At 40.7% G+C, this 19,472-nt stretch overlaps 2 protein-coding genes and 3 long non-coding RNA genes across 5 annotated transcripts; 1 reads left to right on the forward strand and 4 right to left on the reverse strand.

Annotated features, from left to right (window-relative positions):
• The first annotated feature begins 2,960 nt into the window (after positions 1-2,960).
• LOC121572011 (tumor necrosis factor alpha-induced protein 8-like protein 2) lies at positions 2,961-10,006 on the forward strand. Its single transcript, XM_041883859.2, has 3 exons — positions 2,961-3,101; positions 7,843-8,167; positions 8,489-10,006. The coding sequence occupies exons 2-3, from the start codon at positions 7,850-7,852 to the stop codon at positions 8,729-8,731; spliced, it is 561 nt and encodes a 186-aa protein (XP_041739793.1). The 5' UTR covers positions 2,961-3,101; positions 7,843-7,849; the 3' UTR covers positions 8,732-10,006.
• A 1,846-nt stretch (positions 10,007-11,852) lies between these two features.
• LOC121564535 (mitoguardin 1-like) lies at positions 11,853-14,155 on the reverse strand. The gene is made up of 8 exons (XM_045222400.1): positions 14,120-14,155; positions 13,834-13,892; positions 13,354-13,423; positions 13,177-13,266; positions 12,633-12,731; positions 12,422-12,505; positions 12,211-12,315; positions 11,853-12,042 (listed from the first exon to the last, which is right to left on the reverse strand). Exons 3-8 carry the CDS (start codon positions 13,357-13,359, stop codon positions 11,908-11,910), a joined length of 519 nt encoding a protein of 172 aa, XP_045078335.1. The 5' UTR covers positions 13,360-13,423; positions 13,834-13,892; positions 14,120-14,155; the 3' UTR covers positions 11,853-11,907.
• Positions 14,156-16,528: 2,373 nt separating this feature from the next.
• Positions 16,529-17,000, reverse strand: LOC121572016. The gene is made up of 3 exons (XR_006001797.2): positions 16,957-17,000; positions 16,738-16,836; positions 16,529-16,570 (listed from the first exon to the last, which is right to left on the reverse strand). It is a non-coding gene; the product is annotated as an uncharacterized LOC121572016 (long non-coding RNA).
• Positions 17,001-17,204: 204 nt separating this feature from the next.
• On the reverse strand, positions 17,205-17,869 carry LOC121572013. Its single transcript, XR_006001794.1, has 4 exons — positions 17,830-17,869; positions 17,631-17,711; positions 17,431-17,517; positions 17,205-17,244 (listed from the first exon to the last, which is right to left on the reverse strand). It is a non-coding gene; the product is annotated as an uncharacterized LOC121572013 (long non-coding RNA).
• On the reverse strand, positions 17,866-18,337 carry LOC121572017. Its single transcript, XR_006661366.1, has 3 exons — positions 18,294-18,337; positions 18,075-18,173; positions 17,866-17,907 (listed from the first exon to the last, which is right to left on the reverse strand). It is a non-coding gene; the product is annotated as an uncharacterized LOC121572017 (long non-coding RNA).
• Positions 18,338-19,472: the final 1,135 nt, after the last annotated feature.

The following is a 19,472-nucleotide window of genomic DNA, read 5'->3' on the forward strand; positions in this document are numbered from 1 at the left end:
AGGTGACAGTGAGAGGGCGATGTTACAGAAAAAAAAAAAAAAATGAGGAGGCTCATCGGCTTCAGGTTTCTCAGATAAACAGTTCTCTAACATTATGATAAGATAGGTTAAGATAGATAAGTTTTCTTTTTGTTGTGTTTTGCTGCGGTTGCAGATTTAATAAGAATGATTCCACAAAGTTCCACTGTGGATCAGTTTGTTTCTCAGTCTGAGCTCTGATTTTGTATCATTAAACTTAATACACAACGAAATTCTTACAAACCGATGTGGGTTGTTGACGACAATAAAGACTGGGAAAGATTCTGTGATAACTCAAAATGTTCAAATTTTCGATAAGTGTTGGCACTACTTGTCAAAGGTTTCAGAACAGCCAATTTTTCTTAATTAAAAAAAGAAATTGGGTTTTGAAAATTGTGTACAGTAGTTTATAATGAAACGCAGAAAAAATGTTTTGTAAGTACAGCACTAATTGTTATGTCTCTATGAACAGGTTACACTAGACTCTGCAGAGGTTCCTGTGGTACTCAATCACATGTCATGTTCCTGCTCTGCTGGGAAAGCACTATGTAATCACATAGTAGCACTTCTTTTTCAAAGTGCTCACTATGTTACCATGGGCTTTAAGACAGTGCCATTGCCTCTGTCATAAGTTGTTGTTAGCTAACGTTAGCCCACTTTTAAGTAACTAAGGCAGTGAACAATTATGAATTAACAATAACGTTAGCAAGTTACAAACCATTGCATATACGTAAACATTATTACTCTTAACTTTACTAATTTAACTTAAACGTACCTTTTGGAATTTCTTCAAGTAGCTAGCTTGCTAGTTAGTGGTCAACAGTTGTATTTTCGTTGAGAAGTCTCAGGTTACGGGCGAACGGAAGTGAAGTTAACCTGCTACGCGGAAAGGCGGAAGTTAGATGACGTCATCGTGAAAAGGGCCTATTGGTGGAACAAACAGATCTAGCATCAGCAGTAGAGGTACACTACACCCCTGCATTCAGTCTCATAAATGTCAGTGGTGGATTCTAAAGAGCAACAGTGCCCTCTAGTGGACTTTGTATAGACAGTATAGACACTGACGCACATACTGTTGGGATCAGAGTGGTCGTGCTCTAAAGTCAAATCAACTTAATACTTGATTCTGAGGTAAGCAAAATATGTCAATCAATACCTAACACATTCTGAATACAACTGGTTGTTTTCTGATGACATAGCACATTGGGTAGGCTCAATTCAATCATCCTGAATACCATACAGAAATTACAGGGAGAAGTGAAAGTCAATACTCAGACCTAGAAGGCCACTGCCATCTACTGGTAGAGGCATACTACAATAATGACGTGTAATTGCACAAGGGTGAGTGAAATTAAATGTAGACTCAGCCATAGGACATATTCATACATGGTGGGGAGACTTCCTGCTTACAGAAATCAACAACACAATTCAAATCTGCCATCACTGCCACTATTAGTATTTGGAGAAAAGCCTGAGAAAAGCCCCAGGATAACTTTGGCAACACAGGAGTCACCAAAACAGTATTTCTACTTCCGTTTGATCTCATTTGCTGATAGTGAAGAATCAAGAAGGAAACTGCTTGCATTGCACTTCCTGTCTGTTGCCAAGGCAACCGGTGTCATTGAATGCATATGGAACAGACTTTACACACTTTATGCATATAATCAACCTTTCTGCAAACGTACAACATTTTGACAAAGCCTTACTTATTTTTGAGGGAGAATTTGCCAACCTTTTGCTTGCAACAAAAACACCTGATCTTGGGGGATGACTGTTTATGTTCAATTGAACAATCAATCTAGTGGTTTAGGGCCTTTTTTAAAGTAATTGCATGCTGATACCTTAGCTTAGACTATCCCTTCCCTAGACTTTACTGCCACCTGGTGTACAGTTTAGGATCACACTCAATCAGGTGTCAATAGCCTGTGAAAAAGCCATCAGCTCAGAAAAATAGAAGTTGTCTAATGTGCAGTAGGGTGTGTCTCAATAGTGTAACGTTGCTTCCTCTCCTCACCTCTCTTCATTCATCTGCACTGATATGAAAGGGTTGCAGAAGTGAAAGCAACTAACAGCTAACCATTATTATCAAACAGCTATCCATTCCAAATTGCTTTTAAATCTCCTGTGTGTTAAATCTTTCCTATGTCTGGCAATGTTTTCTCTTGTCCTCTAAATGACAGAGGCAGGAGAAATGCACACATGGGTTTAGACTTCTTTCCCCCCTGCATTTAGGCTAGACCAACAAGAGCTGCTTGACTCAAGGGTTACCTGACACAACATTATGATGTTACCTCATCACGATCTGCTTCAGTTTTGGGTGTAGATACTGCAGCTTAATTATAGCCTGTTCATTTAGCCAAATAATAGCTTTGTCCAGTGAAATATCACACCCTTTAACAATGAGATTGCAATTATATGAAAGTTATCGAGTTACTGAATAGTTTTACAATGCAAATTCTCTTAAATTAATCTAGTTTCAGTTTGGAATAGTTGAGAAGGCAATTGTCTTGAGTGTGTGTAACTGTTGTTGCCACGTTCCTTTACACTCCCATGAAACTAAAGTGAGGGGCATGCCTGTGTTGTTGCACAACTTTGGAAACAGCCCAGACACAGCTTCCCTAAAGGTTTTGAAATACTGCTTCCAGAGAGCAGGGACCATTTCATTCACAATACAAATCACTGTGTTACTGCAAAGTTCATTTATTTTAATCAATTTATTCATATTTTCTGTGAATAACTGTTCTGGTGCACACAGAGAGAGAGAGAGAGAGAGAGAGAGAGAGAGAGAGAGAGAGAGAGAGAGAGAGAGAGAGAGAGAGAGAGAGAGAGAGAGAGAGAGAGAGAGAGAGAGAGAGAGAGAGAGAGAGAGAGAGAGAAATACACCACTCTGGGGCGTGACAACAAAAATTTGTTATTTCAGGAAATGCATCTGAGTTAGGCAGAGTCACAGAGACAGGGAGGTCGGTATTGCGAGAGGGCACTGTGATCATCCAACCCCTTTATGTGAAGCCTCTTCTAGGAGACTTATCATCTGACTCAGGAGCACTGAGTCTATCTGGAGTCAAGAGTCCATAGGCACTCAGGTAAGCATTTCATAGCACTCTAATTTCAGTGGAAGATGATGTGTGGTTTGTGAAGTTAGAGGTAGTTTAGTGAGCCAAGGCTAACTAGCGTTAGCGCAATCACTGGAAGTCTATGGGTATCTGCTAGCATGCAGTGTGTGTGAGTGTATGTGTTGTTGTGCATACTTGTGTGTTTGTGTATAAGTACATTTTTGTCTATGAGTCGGTGTACAGTGCAGCCAGGTGCCTTCAAATGAGCTCAGACATTTTTGCCCCAAAACAGCGTTATTTAAACTCCATAGCCTCAGTTGTATGTAAGACATTAACCATGTCAAACCTGTTTTAAAGAGTGGGTGCTTGGCTACATTGCTAGAGATGGAGAATGCATGGAAAATATGAGGAAGTCATATTTTTGGCAAGACTATATTAGACCATCGGTTTAGCAACAATGACCACTTCTATGACTATCAGAGCCACTTAAAGCGTCAGTTGTCAGAGCAGCTTACCGATCCCTGCACCTGTACACAGCCTTTCTGAAATTAGCCCACCCAACTACCTCATCCCCATATTGTTATTTATTTTGCTAATTTGCACCCCAGTATCTCTATTTGCACATCATCTTTTGCACATCTATCATTCCAGTATTATACGAAATTGTAACTATTTTGCACTATGGCCTATTTATTGCCTTACCTCCATAACTTACTACATTCGCACACACTGTATATATATTTTCTGTTGTATTTTTTACTTTATGTTTTGTTTACCCCATATGTAACTCTGTGTTGTTGTTTTTATCGCACTGCTTTGCTTTATCTTGGCCAGGTCGCAGTTGTAAATGAGAACTTGTTCTCAACTGGCTTACCTGGTTAAATAAAGGTGAAGTGATAATAAAATTAAATTAAAGACAAAACCTTGTAGGAAACAGAGTGATCATAGCTTTCTAGCAGATGAAAAACAACTCTGTGGGCAACTGTGTGTGTGTTGTGTGTGTTGTGTGCATGTGTATACGCTTGTGAGTTTGTGCGTGTGCACTCATTCATGGGATTGTTATGCTTCTTCATCAACACAGAAGGTCATGTTGCAAATTGAAATTGGGAGCCTACGTTGTAGAGCTTTTCAGACAGCTAACTATTAGCTCTGTTAGCTTTAGCTTACATTGACCCACCAGGAAATGTGACTTTCACTGTTTGAAGGAGTGTGTCATCTGAATGTGTTTGAGGCCAAGCCATTTTGAGCGGTGGATAGACAGTTACATTATACAGGGCACTGGTAGCCAACTTCTTCTATTTCATATCAATGTCTCCGTCTTATGACTGTTTCACACAGGAAGTCAGACACTTCCGTAAAAAGGTGCCTTACATTTTGTAACAAAACAGCCAGACTTTTGATGTAGGTCAGGTTTCATGTAGGCTATGTTTCAAGGAATCACACATGACAAAGGTGTGCAAATGCACTTCAACATTTTAACTGTGCCAAGTTTGAACCCTCTGTAATTATTGGGACAGTGACACATTTGTTGTTGTTTTGGTGCTGTACTCCAGCACTTTGGATTTGAAATGATACAATGACTATGAGGTTAAAGTGCAGACTGTCAGCCTTAATTTTAGGGTATTTTCATCCATATCGGGTGAACCGTTTAGATATTACAACGCTTTCTGTACATAGTCCCCCCATTTTTAGTGACCAAAATGTATATTATATGTATATTAAAGTAGTCAGAAGTTTAGTATTTTGTCCCATATTCCTAGCACGCAATGATTATATCAAACCTTTGCTGTTTTTTTGGTTGTGTTTCAGATTATTTGTGCCAAATAGGAAAATGAATGGTAAATATTGATTGTGTCATTTTGGAATACATTTGATTGGAAATAAGAATATAATATGATTACGGATAGTCCTGAATGAATCGTGAATAATGATGAGTGAGAAAGTTACAGACACACAAATGGTCCTCTGTAGGTCAGCTGGTAGAGCATGGCGCTTGTAACACCAGGGTAGTGGGTTCGATCCCCGGGACCACCCATACACAAAAATGTATGCACGCATGACTGTAAGTTGCTTTGGATAAAAGTGTCTGCTAAATGGCATATTCTATATTACTGTATCAGACCCCCAAGACATAACCTCTCACCATTACAATAACAAGGGAGGTTAGCATTTTTTGGGGGGTATGATATTTGTTTGTCAGTAACTTTCTCTCTCATCATTATTCACGATTCATTCAGGATTATCCGTAATCATGGTAGCATCCACATTAATTTAGAAGTGTTTAGAAAGTCTTATTTACACTACAAGTGACTCCAAAATGACACAATACATTATTTACCATTCATTTCTATTGGGCACAAAATAATCTGAAACACACCCAAAACAAACAGAAAATGCATCCAACAAGCTTGTAGATTCATAAACCTTATGTAATCATTGCGTTCTAGGAATATGGGACCAAATACTACACTTTTTACAACTTTAATACACATATAAGTGAATGTGTCCCAATACTTTTGGTCACCTAAAATGGGGGGAGAATGTACAAAAAGTGCTGGAGTACAGAGCCAAAACAACAATACATGTGTCACTGTCCCAATAATTACGGAGGGCACTGTAAGTGATCAAAATGTTAATCATAGGGTAAAAGACTAGTCTTACAGAGCTGCTTTTATGCTGTGTGTCTGAATTAGACAAAGCCTCCCACCCGAGGTCCACATTGCTTATTTTAGCAGGGTCTATTCAAATCAGAAGACGGGGAATAAGTTGGGTCTATTCAAATCAGAAGAGGGGGAAATAAGTTGATGCAGTATCTGTAACCTTTACCAGGCAAAGCAGGCAGATGCTGATGGGTGTTGAAAATGTACATTATGTGCAAACCCAGAGGCATAACCATTAGATATGCAAACTTGAAGGGATACGCACGTGAGTTTACAGTGTGATTTCCCACCTATCTGACCTACTTCATTAACTTAAGTGTCTGGTTTTATCTTTGTTCAAGGTTTCTAACGTATGTGGTCAACAAGAAAGTCTTAGCTGTGGTTTATATAACCACATATGAGTAGGTGATAATACGCATAGTCTGAATCTCCTATCATTCTCACACAGATTAATGAAATAACATGTAGCTGACTGGTTGCAAAGTGGGTCTTCATAATCCATGCAATTGGTTAATTACCTTTTTACCATAGACTATGTCAAACACACCTATGACAGAGTCAGTGCATTTAAGGAAAACTGGTAGCTGCAGTGTATCTTAGACTTCCTCTACTGTACAAATGTTTTTACCCTTCAGGCTATCAGAACCATCTAGCTCCAAAGGCTGGGTGATGTGACATGTTTTATCATACTTCCTGTTGGTATCCGAGCAACCATGCAGCATCATGGAGTGTTCCATTGAAAACATCCCCTGAGGAATAGAAGATCAAACAGATTACATCACATTTACTTATTGAGGAGACACCCGTTTCCAGGAGCAATTATATCATTGTTTGCACTTTTATCCATTTGTGCCACTGGACCTTGAGTGAAGCGATATTAACCCCTGCAATAACAGGTCATACACAGTCCTGCAATTACAGTACTTAATGTACTGTGCAATGCTACATGATGAGGTATTCAGAAGATTCTAGAGAGAATATGTCATTGGGAATAAGGTCATAGGCTAAGATTATGGAAATTTGGACTTAGTTTATTTTATCCTGGAACTTCTCCTTTGTCGAGATAATACTATACTGAACAAAAATATAAAGGCAACATGCAACAATTTCTAAGATTTTGAGTTACAGTTCAAATAGGAAATCAGTCGATTGTAATAAATACATTAGGCCCTAATCTATGTATTTCACATGACTGGGCAGGGGCACAACCGTGGGTGGGCCTGGGAGGGCATAGGCCCACCCACTTGGGAGCCAGGCCCAGCCAATCAGAATGAGTTTTTCCCCACAAAATGTCTTCATTACAGACAGAAATGCTCCTCAGTTTCATCAGCTGTCTGAGTGGCTGGTCCCGCAGGTGAAGTAGCCGTATGTGGACGTCCTGGGCTGGCCTGGTTACACGTGGTTTGCGGTTGTGAGGCCGATTGGATGTACTTCCAAATTCTCTAAAACGACGTTGGAGGCAGCTTATGGTTGCTCTGGTGGACATTCCTGCAGTCAGCATGCCAATTGCACGCTCCCTCAAAACTTGAGACATCTGTGGCATTGTGTTGTGTGACAAAACTGCAGATTTTAGAGTGGCCTTTTATTGTCGCAAGCACAAAGTGCACCTGTGTAATGATCATGCTGTTTAATCAGCTTCTTGATATGCCACACCTGTCAGGTGGATGGACTATCTTGGCAAAGGAGAAATGTTCATTAACAGGGATACGCTTTTTGTGCGTGTGGAACATTTCTGGGATCTTTTATTTCAGCTCATGAAACATGGGACCAAGACTTTTATATTTTTGTTCAGTATATATAAAGTGTAATATTGGGACACAAACTCAAAATTGAATACATTTCAACTGTATATCTGACATGGTACAGCTGTCTTTTTTGAAAGACCATGACCATGTGTGTGAAGTGTATACTTTTGTTTTAAAGTAGATTTGTTTAAGACTACCAAGAATCACTCTGTGTGACTGGATTTAGCCCACTGCAGTAAAATGATAAAGGTAATTTGACAGAGAAAACCAGCGTACATCAGTGAACTAGCATGGCTGAGACCAGACAATCAGATATTTCACTTAACCCACTTATTCTGTCCCATCAACTCTCCATATCCTTCCCAGAGTCAAAATGGAGTCATTCAGCTCTAAGGACATGGCCATGAAGGCCCAGAAGAAAATCCTCAGCCACATGGCCAGCAAATCCATGGTGCAGATGTTAATTGACGACACCAGCAGCGAAATCCTAGACGAGTTCTACCGCATCTCCAAGGAACACTCTGGAAACCGCACAGAGGCCCAGAAGGTGGTCAAGGACCTGGTAAAGGTGGTGGTAAAGGTGGGCGTTCTCTTTCGGCACAACCGCTTCAGTAAAGAGGAGCTCAGCCTGGCTCAGGACTTCAAGAAGAAGCTGCACCAGGGGGCCATGACGGCAATCAGCTTCCAGGAGGTAACTTTACATCAGAAAGTTTTGAACTCTTCAAAGCCTTATTTGAACTCTGCATGAAGGCCCAACCTAAAGCATGCATGATAGAACCTACTAACATCTCCCTAAGTAATTCATTATACCTACTAAAATGTCAAACTATCTGGACAGAATCCTAAGGGGACTTTAATAGGAAACAACAATGCCCCACTTACAATAGTCTCCATCCTAAAGCCAATACCATAAACTGGCACCTTAAATGGTGATTACAGCTGTTATAATAACTGTGTTGTAATTACTACTGTGCTGTCACTAATATCTTATTCGCCCATCCCTCTGGCCCAGGTGGAGTTCACATTTGATAAGGATGTCATGACGGCGCTTCTGACGGATTGTAGGGACATCCTGCTGAAGCTTGTGGAGAAACACCTGACACCCAAATCCTTCGGGCGTATTCGGCATGTCTTCAACCACTACTCTGACCCAGACCTCCTGACCAACCTCTACACCCCCGGTGGCCCTCTCTGGCCCAGTCTCACAAAGATCTGCAATGGCCTTAACAAACTGGTTGAGGAAGGCAAGCTATGAGTGGGAATTCTGAACAGTGCTGGAAAAATTAGAAACTGTGGCAAGCCTGTTAAAGAATTCTGATTTAAGTTTGCCCAGTGAAAATACCAGGAGATATCATCTTGGTAGCTTAATGGGTACACTGACTCAGTGTCAGTTGATGATGTAGATATTGATTTATGTTGGGATCTTTATGAGGACATGGAATCATCATCCTTGCTTTACAACATAAGCCATCTGCATTAGGGCTGGCCGATATATTGTGTATTTATCATTATCACAATATGAATGTGCATGATATGCATAGTCACATTTCAGTATCTCAGGATATTACCTCTACCTCTGCCTAAATGCATTTCAGTCGAATGCTGTTGGAGCTAAGTAAAGTCCCTTCAAATGTGACATATTAAATTAAAAAAGCCTAAAATCACCTATGAAATCCTCCAAAGAAATTTCAAAAAAATACAAACTACTTCTTTGTCAGGACTCCCTGCTTCCAGCACAATAAGAATGCATCTGTGGTCTAATTTCAATTGATTCGTCCTCCTGTTTTAAGATATTCCGTTTCCGGGGAAACTAATGGACTTTAATAGGACAACAGTCTGCCTGCCCAGTCACAGCAGTGGCTAACCTAATTGAAGTACCATTCAAATTAAAAGTGGCTGTCTAGGACCAGCAGACAACAACCTCAATTAGTGTCTGGGGCACATCTATGCATGCAGCCTCAGTATCTGCCTGATCACTGACTGTTTGTTCCGCTTGTTACAAAGATTTTCTGAGGCCAGCTAATGGCATTTCATTTCTGATACATATCTGAAGTCCTGCTGTACAGTCCTTTGCAATGCATGTGACGATTGGATGCAATTTATCTTTTGTTTACAGTTTTGCAATCATGGCCCATTTTTGGAGAGAAGGTCAGAACCAGAAAAGGGTTTGCTATTGACTACAAAGATTCTATTAGCTATTTTACGTTTGTGTTAAGATCGCACGATGGGGTTGGGGGGCTAGCAGGTCAAAAGTTTGTGTACGCAACATCTTATAAACAAGTTTTTAGTATTTCAACGGTAGCACTTAGTGGATGTTGGGCAATGAGAGAAGAATTAGGCAATAATTGACCATGAACCATAACACTTTCCACAGGAGAAATAGAACTACACAGCAAGTGAACTCTAATGGCATTCCATACCCCTTTGCAAGCTATCTGTTTTCTTTAACTGCCTTAGATGAACACCATTTGAAAGGGAATATCTGCAATTAATGGACTTACGGGCCAAAATATAGTATGTATCTATCAGGCTTGAAGGCTTATTGTGAGTTATCTGTTTTGTTAAACTTCAGACCGGAACCGTTAAAAAGACAGCACACTCAGGCTTTTCCCGGAAAATGGCCTCAGGAAATTTGGCAAGCATGCATCACCTGTCTGCATTGTGAGACTAGATATGCAAACATTGTTCTTGACATTGATTAACTTGTCATTCCAGTTACAGTACATGCCATTAATGCAACAGGTTATTGTATTCTTAGCCATAACTGTGAAAAATGACCGGTTCATGAAGCCATGCTGTCCTCTAGTGGGCTATAGTGAATATTGCACCTGGAGTAGGGTTACTTACTGGCACTTGTAGTTTACCGTAGTTCATGTTGCTTCTTTCAAATCTGATGAATATACAATCAGTACTATTACATAGGCAACTGTATTAATATTATAGAAGGCTACAATAAAAGCCTTAAAATAATCTGCTTCTAGTGAGGTGGGACCCCAACTCATCTTGTACCAGTTAGGACAGAATTATTCTTCCAACATCCATCAGATATGATGATAATTTAATCCCTGTTGTTTAAATCAGAGCAGAGGATTGTATCAAAACACAGATGACCAATGATGATTTGAACTCCATATGTATCCATAGGGGAGAGTGGGGTAATTTGAGCCAAAAGGGTAAATTGAGCTATTGTGTTAGAGGTTTTATGATGCTTATATCTAAACCGAAGTAGATCATTTAAGATTGTTTTATGCATCAGTTGGGGTCTCTATAAGCTTCAATATGAGCTCCTACACCTGGCTTGAAAGTGCATGCTTGTAGCTGTGTGGGCTAATAAAGTCCACATCTTTGCCTTGGGGTAAGTTGAGCCAATGGCCATGGGGTAAGTTGTGCCAAAAATGGAAGTTGAAAAAAAATGGAAGTTGAAAAATGGAAGTGTTTTCTTTCCAGATGTAATGCAAGGCATTATCGCTGGGATATGAGGTATCAACAGGGCCTGGCATATGTTAAAAGTGTTTTTTTTTAGGTACAAACTGTTTGTTAGGTGTTAAGCCTGTGTTAAACTATGCTTAAAATGATTAAAATACAAAAAAAGCGATAGTGATTGTGTTTGGTAAATAAAGATAGACATGGTTTTAAAAAAGTAGTGGTAATATTTCATTCAGTACAGAAATGTGTAGGTGGCTTAACTTACCCTGTACTGTGGCTCAACTTACCCCATACCTGGGGTCAATTGTGCCAAAATACCACTTTTTTGGGATAAGCTATGTTTTCAAAACTGTAACGTTTACATGAATTCTTTCCAGGGATACACAACATCCTGAAATATATGTAGATACTGTGATGAGGTGATTTTGCAGGAGTCAGGCGCAGGACGGTAAATCACAGCATAACAGGATTTATTCTGAACCACAGAGTTACGCAGTAATGCGTAAAAACACTCCAGTGCGCAAAACAGGGGCACTGGAAAATACAAGGCACACAGGGAATATTCCCGGCGATACAAAATACATGGAGCTCCACCGAGCTTCTCTCTCCTCCACAATAAACAATCACACACAAAGACAAGGGGGCAGAGGGAACACTTATACAGGTACTAATGAGGGGATATGAACCAGGTGTGTGTAATAAACAAGACAAAACAAATGGAATGATGAGATGAGGAGCGGCAGTGGCTAGAAGGCCGGTGACGACAAACGCCGAAGCCTGCCCGAACAAGGAGAGGGGCAGCCTCGGAGGAAGTCGTGACAGATACTGTATATTTTTGAAATAATACTATATTTCCCTTGACAGAGTAATGCTGAATGTAAAAAATGGCTCAACTTACCCCACTCTCCCCTACACATGATGTAACATTTGATTACGATTGACAGATAATGTTTAAATGCAAAACACTTTATTTTGTGATGGGGCCCTCAGCTCAGTTTGGGAACCTTAATCCAGGCTGGACAGCAGGAACTCAACCTGTATTTCTAGATTCCGCATCACCTCCCCCGAGAGCCTCTCTGGGCTTTCATAGATTGACTCATTGAGGTTGAAGATGGATTGTAGCCATGCCTTCATCTGGCCCTGTTGACAACAGACACATCATCAACTATTATTGAGAGAGAGAGAGAGAGAGAGAGAGAGAGAGAGAGAGAGAGAGAGAGAGAGAGACGAGAGAGAGAGAGAGAGAGAGAGAGAGAGAGAGAGAGAGAGAGAGAGAGAGAGAGAGAGAGAGAGAGAGAGCAAATGTACCTTAACGAGGAGGTAGAAGTTCTCAGCAGCCTCTGTCCAGGCTCCTCCAGGAGGGTCAATCCTCATTATGACTTGCAGGAGCAGATAAAGGAAGCTACCAGGCTCCTGGAGAAGGAACAGGGGACATGAGTGAGTGTCTACAGATCTGATATGACAACAGTGTGTATAGCATAGATAAACAACAGGATGTTCCATTCTTAGGGCCACTTACAGATATAGGAAGAGATGTCTTTCCTTCTAGAAGGCTTAGTAGAACGAATTCATAAAAAACATCTGCGAAGTTGATGCGGTCGATCTGAAGTCAAACAAATAGGATAATTACATAATCTTCATTGACAAGCACTTTAGAAAGTCTCATTGAGTAGATGTTAGATGAGAAGACGGTGCCTGCAGCTAACGCTCGAGCTTGCATGTAGACCTACTCCTACGAGAGCCATCTCCTGCTCTAGTCGCTCCCTGTTTGCTGGCTCATTAATGAAGTTCACCAGTAGGTCGTAGGCCTGCTGAAACTGCCTCACATCCTCAAAACAAAACAATCATAAAATTCCTTAAAACTTAGATCATAAACTCAAAGATTCAGGTCTGTAATTCAAAGGGCCTCCGATTGTTTGGCTAGTATGACGTTGAAACTTTTCAACTAAACCCTATGAATCACTGTTGCCTAAAGGTAACCCACTGTGCAAGAACTGGTTGAATCAATGTTGTATCAATAAAAAATGTCAATGTGATGATGTTGAATCAAAGTGGGAAACTGATTGGATTTGAAAGAAGTCATCAACGTAAGGGAATTTCGTCTTTTAACCTAAATCCAATTACGTTAATTTTTGGGGGGATTTCACATTGAATTCACATTAGTTGACAACTCAACCAAATGTAAATCAAAACGAGACGTTGAAATGACATCTGTGCCCAGTGGGAACTATATATCTGGTCTGATGAACGTTGCACAATTATGTAATTGGTTACCTGCTGGTTGAGCTCGGATAGTCCACTCAACACCATCCTCCCAGCGTGGGTGAGGTAATTGAGGGAGGTACTGTCTGAGGATGTCAGAGCCTGTGAGAACAAGACAGTACATTTACAAATAGTCCAGAAATGTTCATGAAGTGAAATACAAAAGGTGCTAAATTCACATTTTCTCACCTCCATAGCACGTCTGATACCGGCCAGCCTCAGAGAGAAGTTGGTTGTCCCTTGGTTTTCAAAGTAACGCCTGTAAATAGAAATGTTCAATAACAAATGTTCAACCTAAGAAGCTAAAACATCAGTGCCATGAAATTAAGAAATAATTTTATGTTAGCCTATATTATAACTGCAGGATTCAGAAAGACCATACCAATGTAGGATCTTAATTTGATCACTCTTTTGTTGCTGAGAATTTTCCTGCACGGCAGGAAATGCAAACTTGTAGCATATTTGGAATTTTCAAGTTTGTAATTTCCACTTTGAAATTTTAGACTCGATTTTCCCTAACGAAAAATGTATCCTGTTGCTGCAGGATTATTTTCCTGCTGTAGAAAACTGTCTCAAATTATGATCCTACATCTGTATAACTACAATATTGGGCAGATTATTTCAAAGCAAAGGTTTTTACTATAGATGAACACATGAAAGCGAACCCACCGCAACTGGGGCACATCTGCAGCATTATTTTGCTCCTCCACAAACTCCTCCTCAAACTCCTAAAACAGACATCACATTAACTTAAACTCTACTAAACTGCATTTCACCTGCAACATCAACTGAAGCAGACAAAACATTCAGTGACATCATAACAATACTTTCATCTTGACCTAACAACTTGACCCTTGACAGACAACACAAACCTATCGATACCAAAACAATGACACACACCTGTACACACAAGTACAAATGAAATAAGAATTATTGACTGTAGAAAGAGTTTTACCTGAGGAGTGCTGTCAGGGGTCTGGTCCTGGTCCTGGGTGGAGTGGTAAGGTGGAGGGGGACTGGGAGGGGAATCGGAAGGGAAAGGGGGAGGCGGAGAATTCTGGGGGACTGGTGAGAGGAGCCAGAGGACGGCTCATGAGGGGTGGTGATGATGTCAGAGGTGGAGAACTGATATGCCATCATCTCATCCCCCCTCTCCTGGTACCCCTCCACTGTGGTGGAGATATCCACCTGCTGTTTAACACACAACATGTGACACTGTCAGCCCAACACTGAAAACCACCATATTGAAAACCCCTCAACCAAACACTGAAATAAATCATAACACAGAGAAACAACGGGGTGTACCTGGGCATCCTCATAATAGGTGAACTCAGACCTCCTCTTGACAAGGCCGGACATGAGTCCATGGATCCTTCTACCAAGGAACTAAAAATGAGGCAAGAGATTAGAACGTGTAATTTCATTTTCTGTCAACATGTATTTATTCAAATAGGTAAATGGACATTTGCCACTTTACATTTTTTTCTGTGAAAAATTGCCTGACTGTACCTTAATACCAATCAGCTTCTTGTTGGTGAGGACCACCTGGACGAGACCCTTTAAAAGAGACAGAGAAACATTACATTTCATCCAGGAAATATAAGTAGACCTATAGCATGTGCGTCATTTGACACAAATCAGGTGCATTTGAGACGAAAGACCAGTTGAGAATCTCTCACCCATGGGTCCAGGATTTTTTCCTGGATGACTCTGCTCCACCACAGCTGCTTCTCCACTCCCCTCACAATGCACAGGTGATGCATGTCCTCTTCATTTTGCTATAAAGAAAAAACTCCTTCAGTCTCCAGACCTCTCTCTATATGTTAGCTGTAGATGTCTATAACATTTGGCAGGCGATTTCAGTTCTGAGTATAATCCCTGGCAGTGATATAGAGCCCACATGATGTTCGATGCGACAAGTTTCCCCCTAGGTTTCAATTAGGGACAGACATACAAAAGAAAACCCAGAGACAATTGGGAGTTCAAATACACAGGTGTGTCCATAAATGTTAAGAATATGTCTGAAGTACCTGCACTCGTCCATAATGGATATTCCAGTAATGGAAATGAAACGAACCCCAGTTCCCAACCAGCTGCAACTTCTCATAGGGAAAACCAGAGTCTTCCCTATTTGGCTGAAAAACAAAGACATCCCCTAATTATAGAGATTGCTCTGTGATTAATAAGACACACAATTGTGGAGATAGAGGACATGGTAATGTGTACTATTACTAATCAGCTATGACTGTCTAATAATGTGATTGACTACCTGTGAATGGCTATCTGAAGGTGCTGACAGTTCGTCAAGCACTAGCCTCCCAGCTTCAGTGAGGTGAATGGTAGGCTCCTCAATAACCAATTTGGAAGTCTGTGAAAAAAAAGGGAACAGGGTAAAGTAAATTCTCCCTATAAGATCAGATGAGCTTTGGTTAATAATGTGTTTGGTTACCTGTGTGTTTAACACTGCAAGCTCTGTTACCAGCATTCTCCCAGCACGAGTGAGGTAGTAGACTGGTTTGGCCTTGGAGAAGACAGGCTATGAAGACAAGGGAATATGTTTTTTCATTATGTGGTTTTATAGAAAACTAGTGACTTGATGTTAATCTTTAATATCCTCTAAAGACCAGAGAGTATCAGAATGGATAGACTCACAAAGATAGGAACACACAAGGGTCCAGACCAAGGGATTAAAGCCAGACAGGACCGGTGCCCAACCTCCTCATCCACATACTAAGGAACAAGACAGGATTAAATTAAGAGTCAGTTTGAATGATAGACAGGTAGCCTATAGGACTGACAGACTGGAATAGGGAGGATCGCAAGAGGAGGCCACTGCATGATAGATTCTAAGACAATTGGCAGTTGAAATACACATGTCTGTGTTGAAAGGTTAAGGAAACATCTGAGGTACCTGCCTATGAATGGTTACCTGTTCATTTTGAGAGGACAGTTCCTCCCATACCATCCTTCTAGCAGGAGTGAAACTGATGATAATGGGCTGCTCCATTGTGAAAATCTGAGAAAATGAGGGAACAGCTTTAAAGATATCAAAGTATTCTACTAGTGGATACTGAAGGTAATTATCCCTATTAGATCAGATGAGTAATGGTTAATAATCTGAATGGTTACCTGTGTGTTTAACATTGCCATCTCTCTCACCAGCATCTTCCCAGCGTGGGTAAGATAATAAATTGGCTGCAGTTTGACAGGCTATAAAAAAAGGGAATATGTTTACAGAAATGTATTTCCAGAAGTTTCTTTTAGAAAAAGTTATGTTTATGTTTAAGCCCCCCTAAAGACCAGAGAGTATCAGAATGGATGGATTTACAGCGTTTGAAACCCACAGAGGTCCAGACCAAGGGATTAAAGCCAGACAGGGCTGCTGCCGAACCTCCTCATCCACGTACTAAGGAACAAGACAGGATCAATTTAAGAGTCAGTTTGAATGATAGACTGGTACTGTATAGGAGTAAAATATTGGCATAGGGAAGATTGCAAGAGGAGGCCACTGCAATGATAATAGTTGAAATACACAGGTCTGAGATATAAATGTTAAGAACATGTCTGAAGTACCTGCAGATGAATGGCTACCTCTTCAAGCTGAGAGGACAGTTCATCCAATACCATCATGCCAGCACGAGAGATGAAAATGTGCTGCTCAATCTTGCAAATCTGTAAGAAAATGAGGGAACAGTTTTAAGGGCATCAAAGTATCCCACTACCATAGTAGATACTGAAGGTAATCCTGCCAATTAGATAAAATGAGCTTTGTCCAATAATCTGCATGGTTACCTGTGTGTTTAACACTGCCAGCTCTCTCACCAGCATCCGTCCAGCATGGGTAAGGTAATAAGTTGGCTGCAGTGTTACAGACTATTACAAAAATAGGGAATATGTTTACAGAAATGTATTTTCATATTGTTCTACAGAAAGCATCATGTTTATGTTTAAGTTACATAAACCAGTCTAAAGACCAACGAGTATCAGAATGGATGGACTTACAGAGCTGGGAACCCACAGAGGACCAGACCAAGGGATTAAAGCCAGACAGGTCCGCTGCCCAACCTCCTCATCCACATACTAAGGAACAAGACAGGATCAAATTAAAAGTCAGTTTGAATGATAGACAGGTAGCCTATAGGTCTGACAGACTGCTATAGGGAGGATCACAAGAGGAGGCTACTGCATGATAGATTCTGAGACACTACACAGGTCTGTGTTGAAAGGTTAAGGAAACATCTGAGGTACCTGCCTATGAATGGTTACCTGTTCATTTTGAGAGGACAGTTCCTCCCATACCATCCTCCTAGCAGGAGTGAAACTGATGATAATGGGCTGCTCCATTGTGAAAATCTGAGAAAATGAGGGAACAGCTTTAAAGATATCAAAGTATTCTACTAGTGGATACTAAAGGTAATTATCCCTATTAGATCAGATAAGTAATTGTTAATAATCTGAATGGTTACCTGTGTGTTTAACATTGCCATCTCTCTCACCAGCATCCTCCCAGCGTGGGTAAGATAATAAATTGGCTGCAGTTTGACAGGCTATAAAAAAAGGGAATATGTTTACAGAAATGTATTTCCAGAAGTTTCTTTTAGAAAAAGTTATGTTCATGTTTAAGCCCCCCTAAAGACCAGAGAGTATCAGAATGGATGGACTTACAGCGTTTGAAACCCACAGAGGTCCAGACCAAGGGATTAAAGCCAGACAGGGCTGCTGCCGAACCTCCTCATCCACGTACTAAGGAACAAGACAGGATCAATTTAAGAGTCAGTTTGAATGATAGACTGGTACTGTATAGGAGTAAAATATTGGCATAGGGAAGATTGCAAGAGGAGGCCACTGCAATGATAATAGTTGAAATACACAGGTCTGAGATATAAATGTTAAGAACATGTCTGAAGTACCTGCAGATGAATGGCTACCTCTTCAAGCTGAGAGGACAGTTCATCCAATACCATCATGCCAGCACGAGAGATGGAAATGTGCTGCTCAATCTTGCAAATCTGTTAGAAAATGAGGGAACAGTTTTAAGGGCATCAAAGTATCCCACTACCATAGTAGATACTGAAGGTAATCCTGTCAATTAGATAAAATGAGCTTTGTCCAATAATCTGCATGGTTACCTGTGTGTTTAACACTGCCAGCTCTCTCACCAGCATCCGTCCAGCATGGGTAAGGTAATAAGTTGGCTGCAGTGTTACAGACTATTACAAAAATAGGGAATATGTTTACAGAAATGTATTTTCATATTGTTCTACAGAAAGCATCATGTTTATGTTTAAGTTACATAAACCAGTCTAAAGACCAAAGAGTATCAGAATGGATGGACTTACAGCACCACAACCAAATAAAGCCAAGGTCCGCTGCCCAACCTCCTCATCCACATACTAAGGAACAAGACAGGATCAAATTAAAAGTCAGTTTGAATGATAGACAGGTAGCCTATAGGTCTGACAGACTGCTATAGGGAGGATCACAAGAGGAGGCTACTGCATGATAGATTCTGAGACACTACACAGGTCTGTGTTGAAAGGTTAAGGAAACATCTGAGGTACCTGCATATGAATGGCTACCTGTTCATTTTGAGAGGACAGTTCATTCCATACCATCCTCCTAGCCTTATCTGTGAGAAAATGAGGGAACGAACATCAAAGTATTTCACTACCGTAGTGGATACTGAAGGTAATCCTGCCTATTAGATCAGATGAGCTTTGTCCAATAATCTGCATGGTTACCTGCGTGTTTAACACTGCCAGCTCTCTCACCAGCATCCTCCCAGCATGGGTAAGGTAATATGTTGGCTGCAGTTATAAAAAATAGGGAATATGTTTACAGAAATGTATTTCCATATTGTTCTTCAGAAAACGTCATGTTTATGTTTAAAGTACATAAACCAGTTTTAAGACCAGAGAGAAGACCAAAGAGTATCAGAATGGATGGACTTACAGAGCTGGGAACCCACAGAGGTCCAGACCAAGGGATTAAAGCCAGACAGGGCCGGTGCCCAACCTCCTCAACCACATACTAAGGAAGAAAATCAGGATCAATTTATGAGTCAGTAAAATGACAGTTTGAATGACAGATTGTTATTGAACCATTCCTGCTAATGAAGCAGTATTGTTATAGCCTGGGTGCCAGTCTGTTTCAGCTCTCTGTCCACTCCTTATGGGATTGTGATGCCAATATCATATTGCCACGATGGAATTGGCAAGAGAGCAGAAAGACTGGCACCCAAGCTATTGATAGGCCTGCAGCATTCTTACCTGAACAAGGACTGGGTCCTCCTGGTCCAGGGTGGGCTC

Source organism: Coregonus clupeaformis, chromosome 8 (assembly GCF_020615455.1).
Source record: "Coregonus clupeaformis isolate EN_2021a chromosome 8, ASM2061545v1, whole genome shotgun sequence".
NCBI lineage: Eukaryota > Metazoa > Chordata > Actinopteri > Salmoniformes > Salmonidae > Coregonus > Coregonus clupeaformis.

What these genes read in the sequence shown, in the direction of transcription:
- LOC121564535 (XM_045222400.1), bottom strand. An exon ending in TATCCGAGCTCAACCAGCAG is followed by an intron (nt 12,732 to 13,176) that starts GTAACCAATTAC and finishes TTTTGTTTTGAG; the next exon opens with GATGTGAGGCAGTTTCAGCA. An exon ending in ACTTCTACCTCCTCGTTAAG is followed by an intron (nt 12,043 to 12,210) that starts GTACATTTGCTC and finishes TGTTGTCAACAG; the next exon opens with GGCCAGATGAAGGCATGGCT.
- LOC121572011 (XM_041883859.2), top strand. Translation starts at nt 7,850, where the DNA reads ATGGAGTCATTCAGCTCTAAGGACATGGCCATGAAGGCCCAGAAGAAA. An exon ending in CGGCAATCAGCTTCCAGGAG is followed by an intron (nt 8,168 to 8,488) that starts GTAACTTTACAT and finishes CCTCTGGCCCAG; the next exon opens with GTGGAGTTCACATTTGATAA.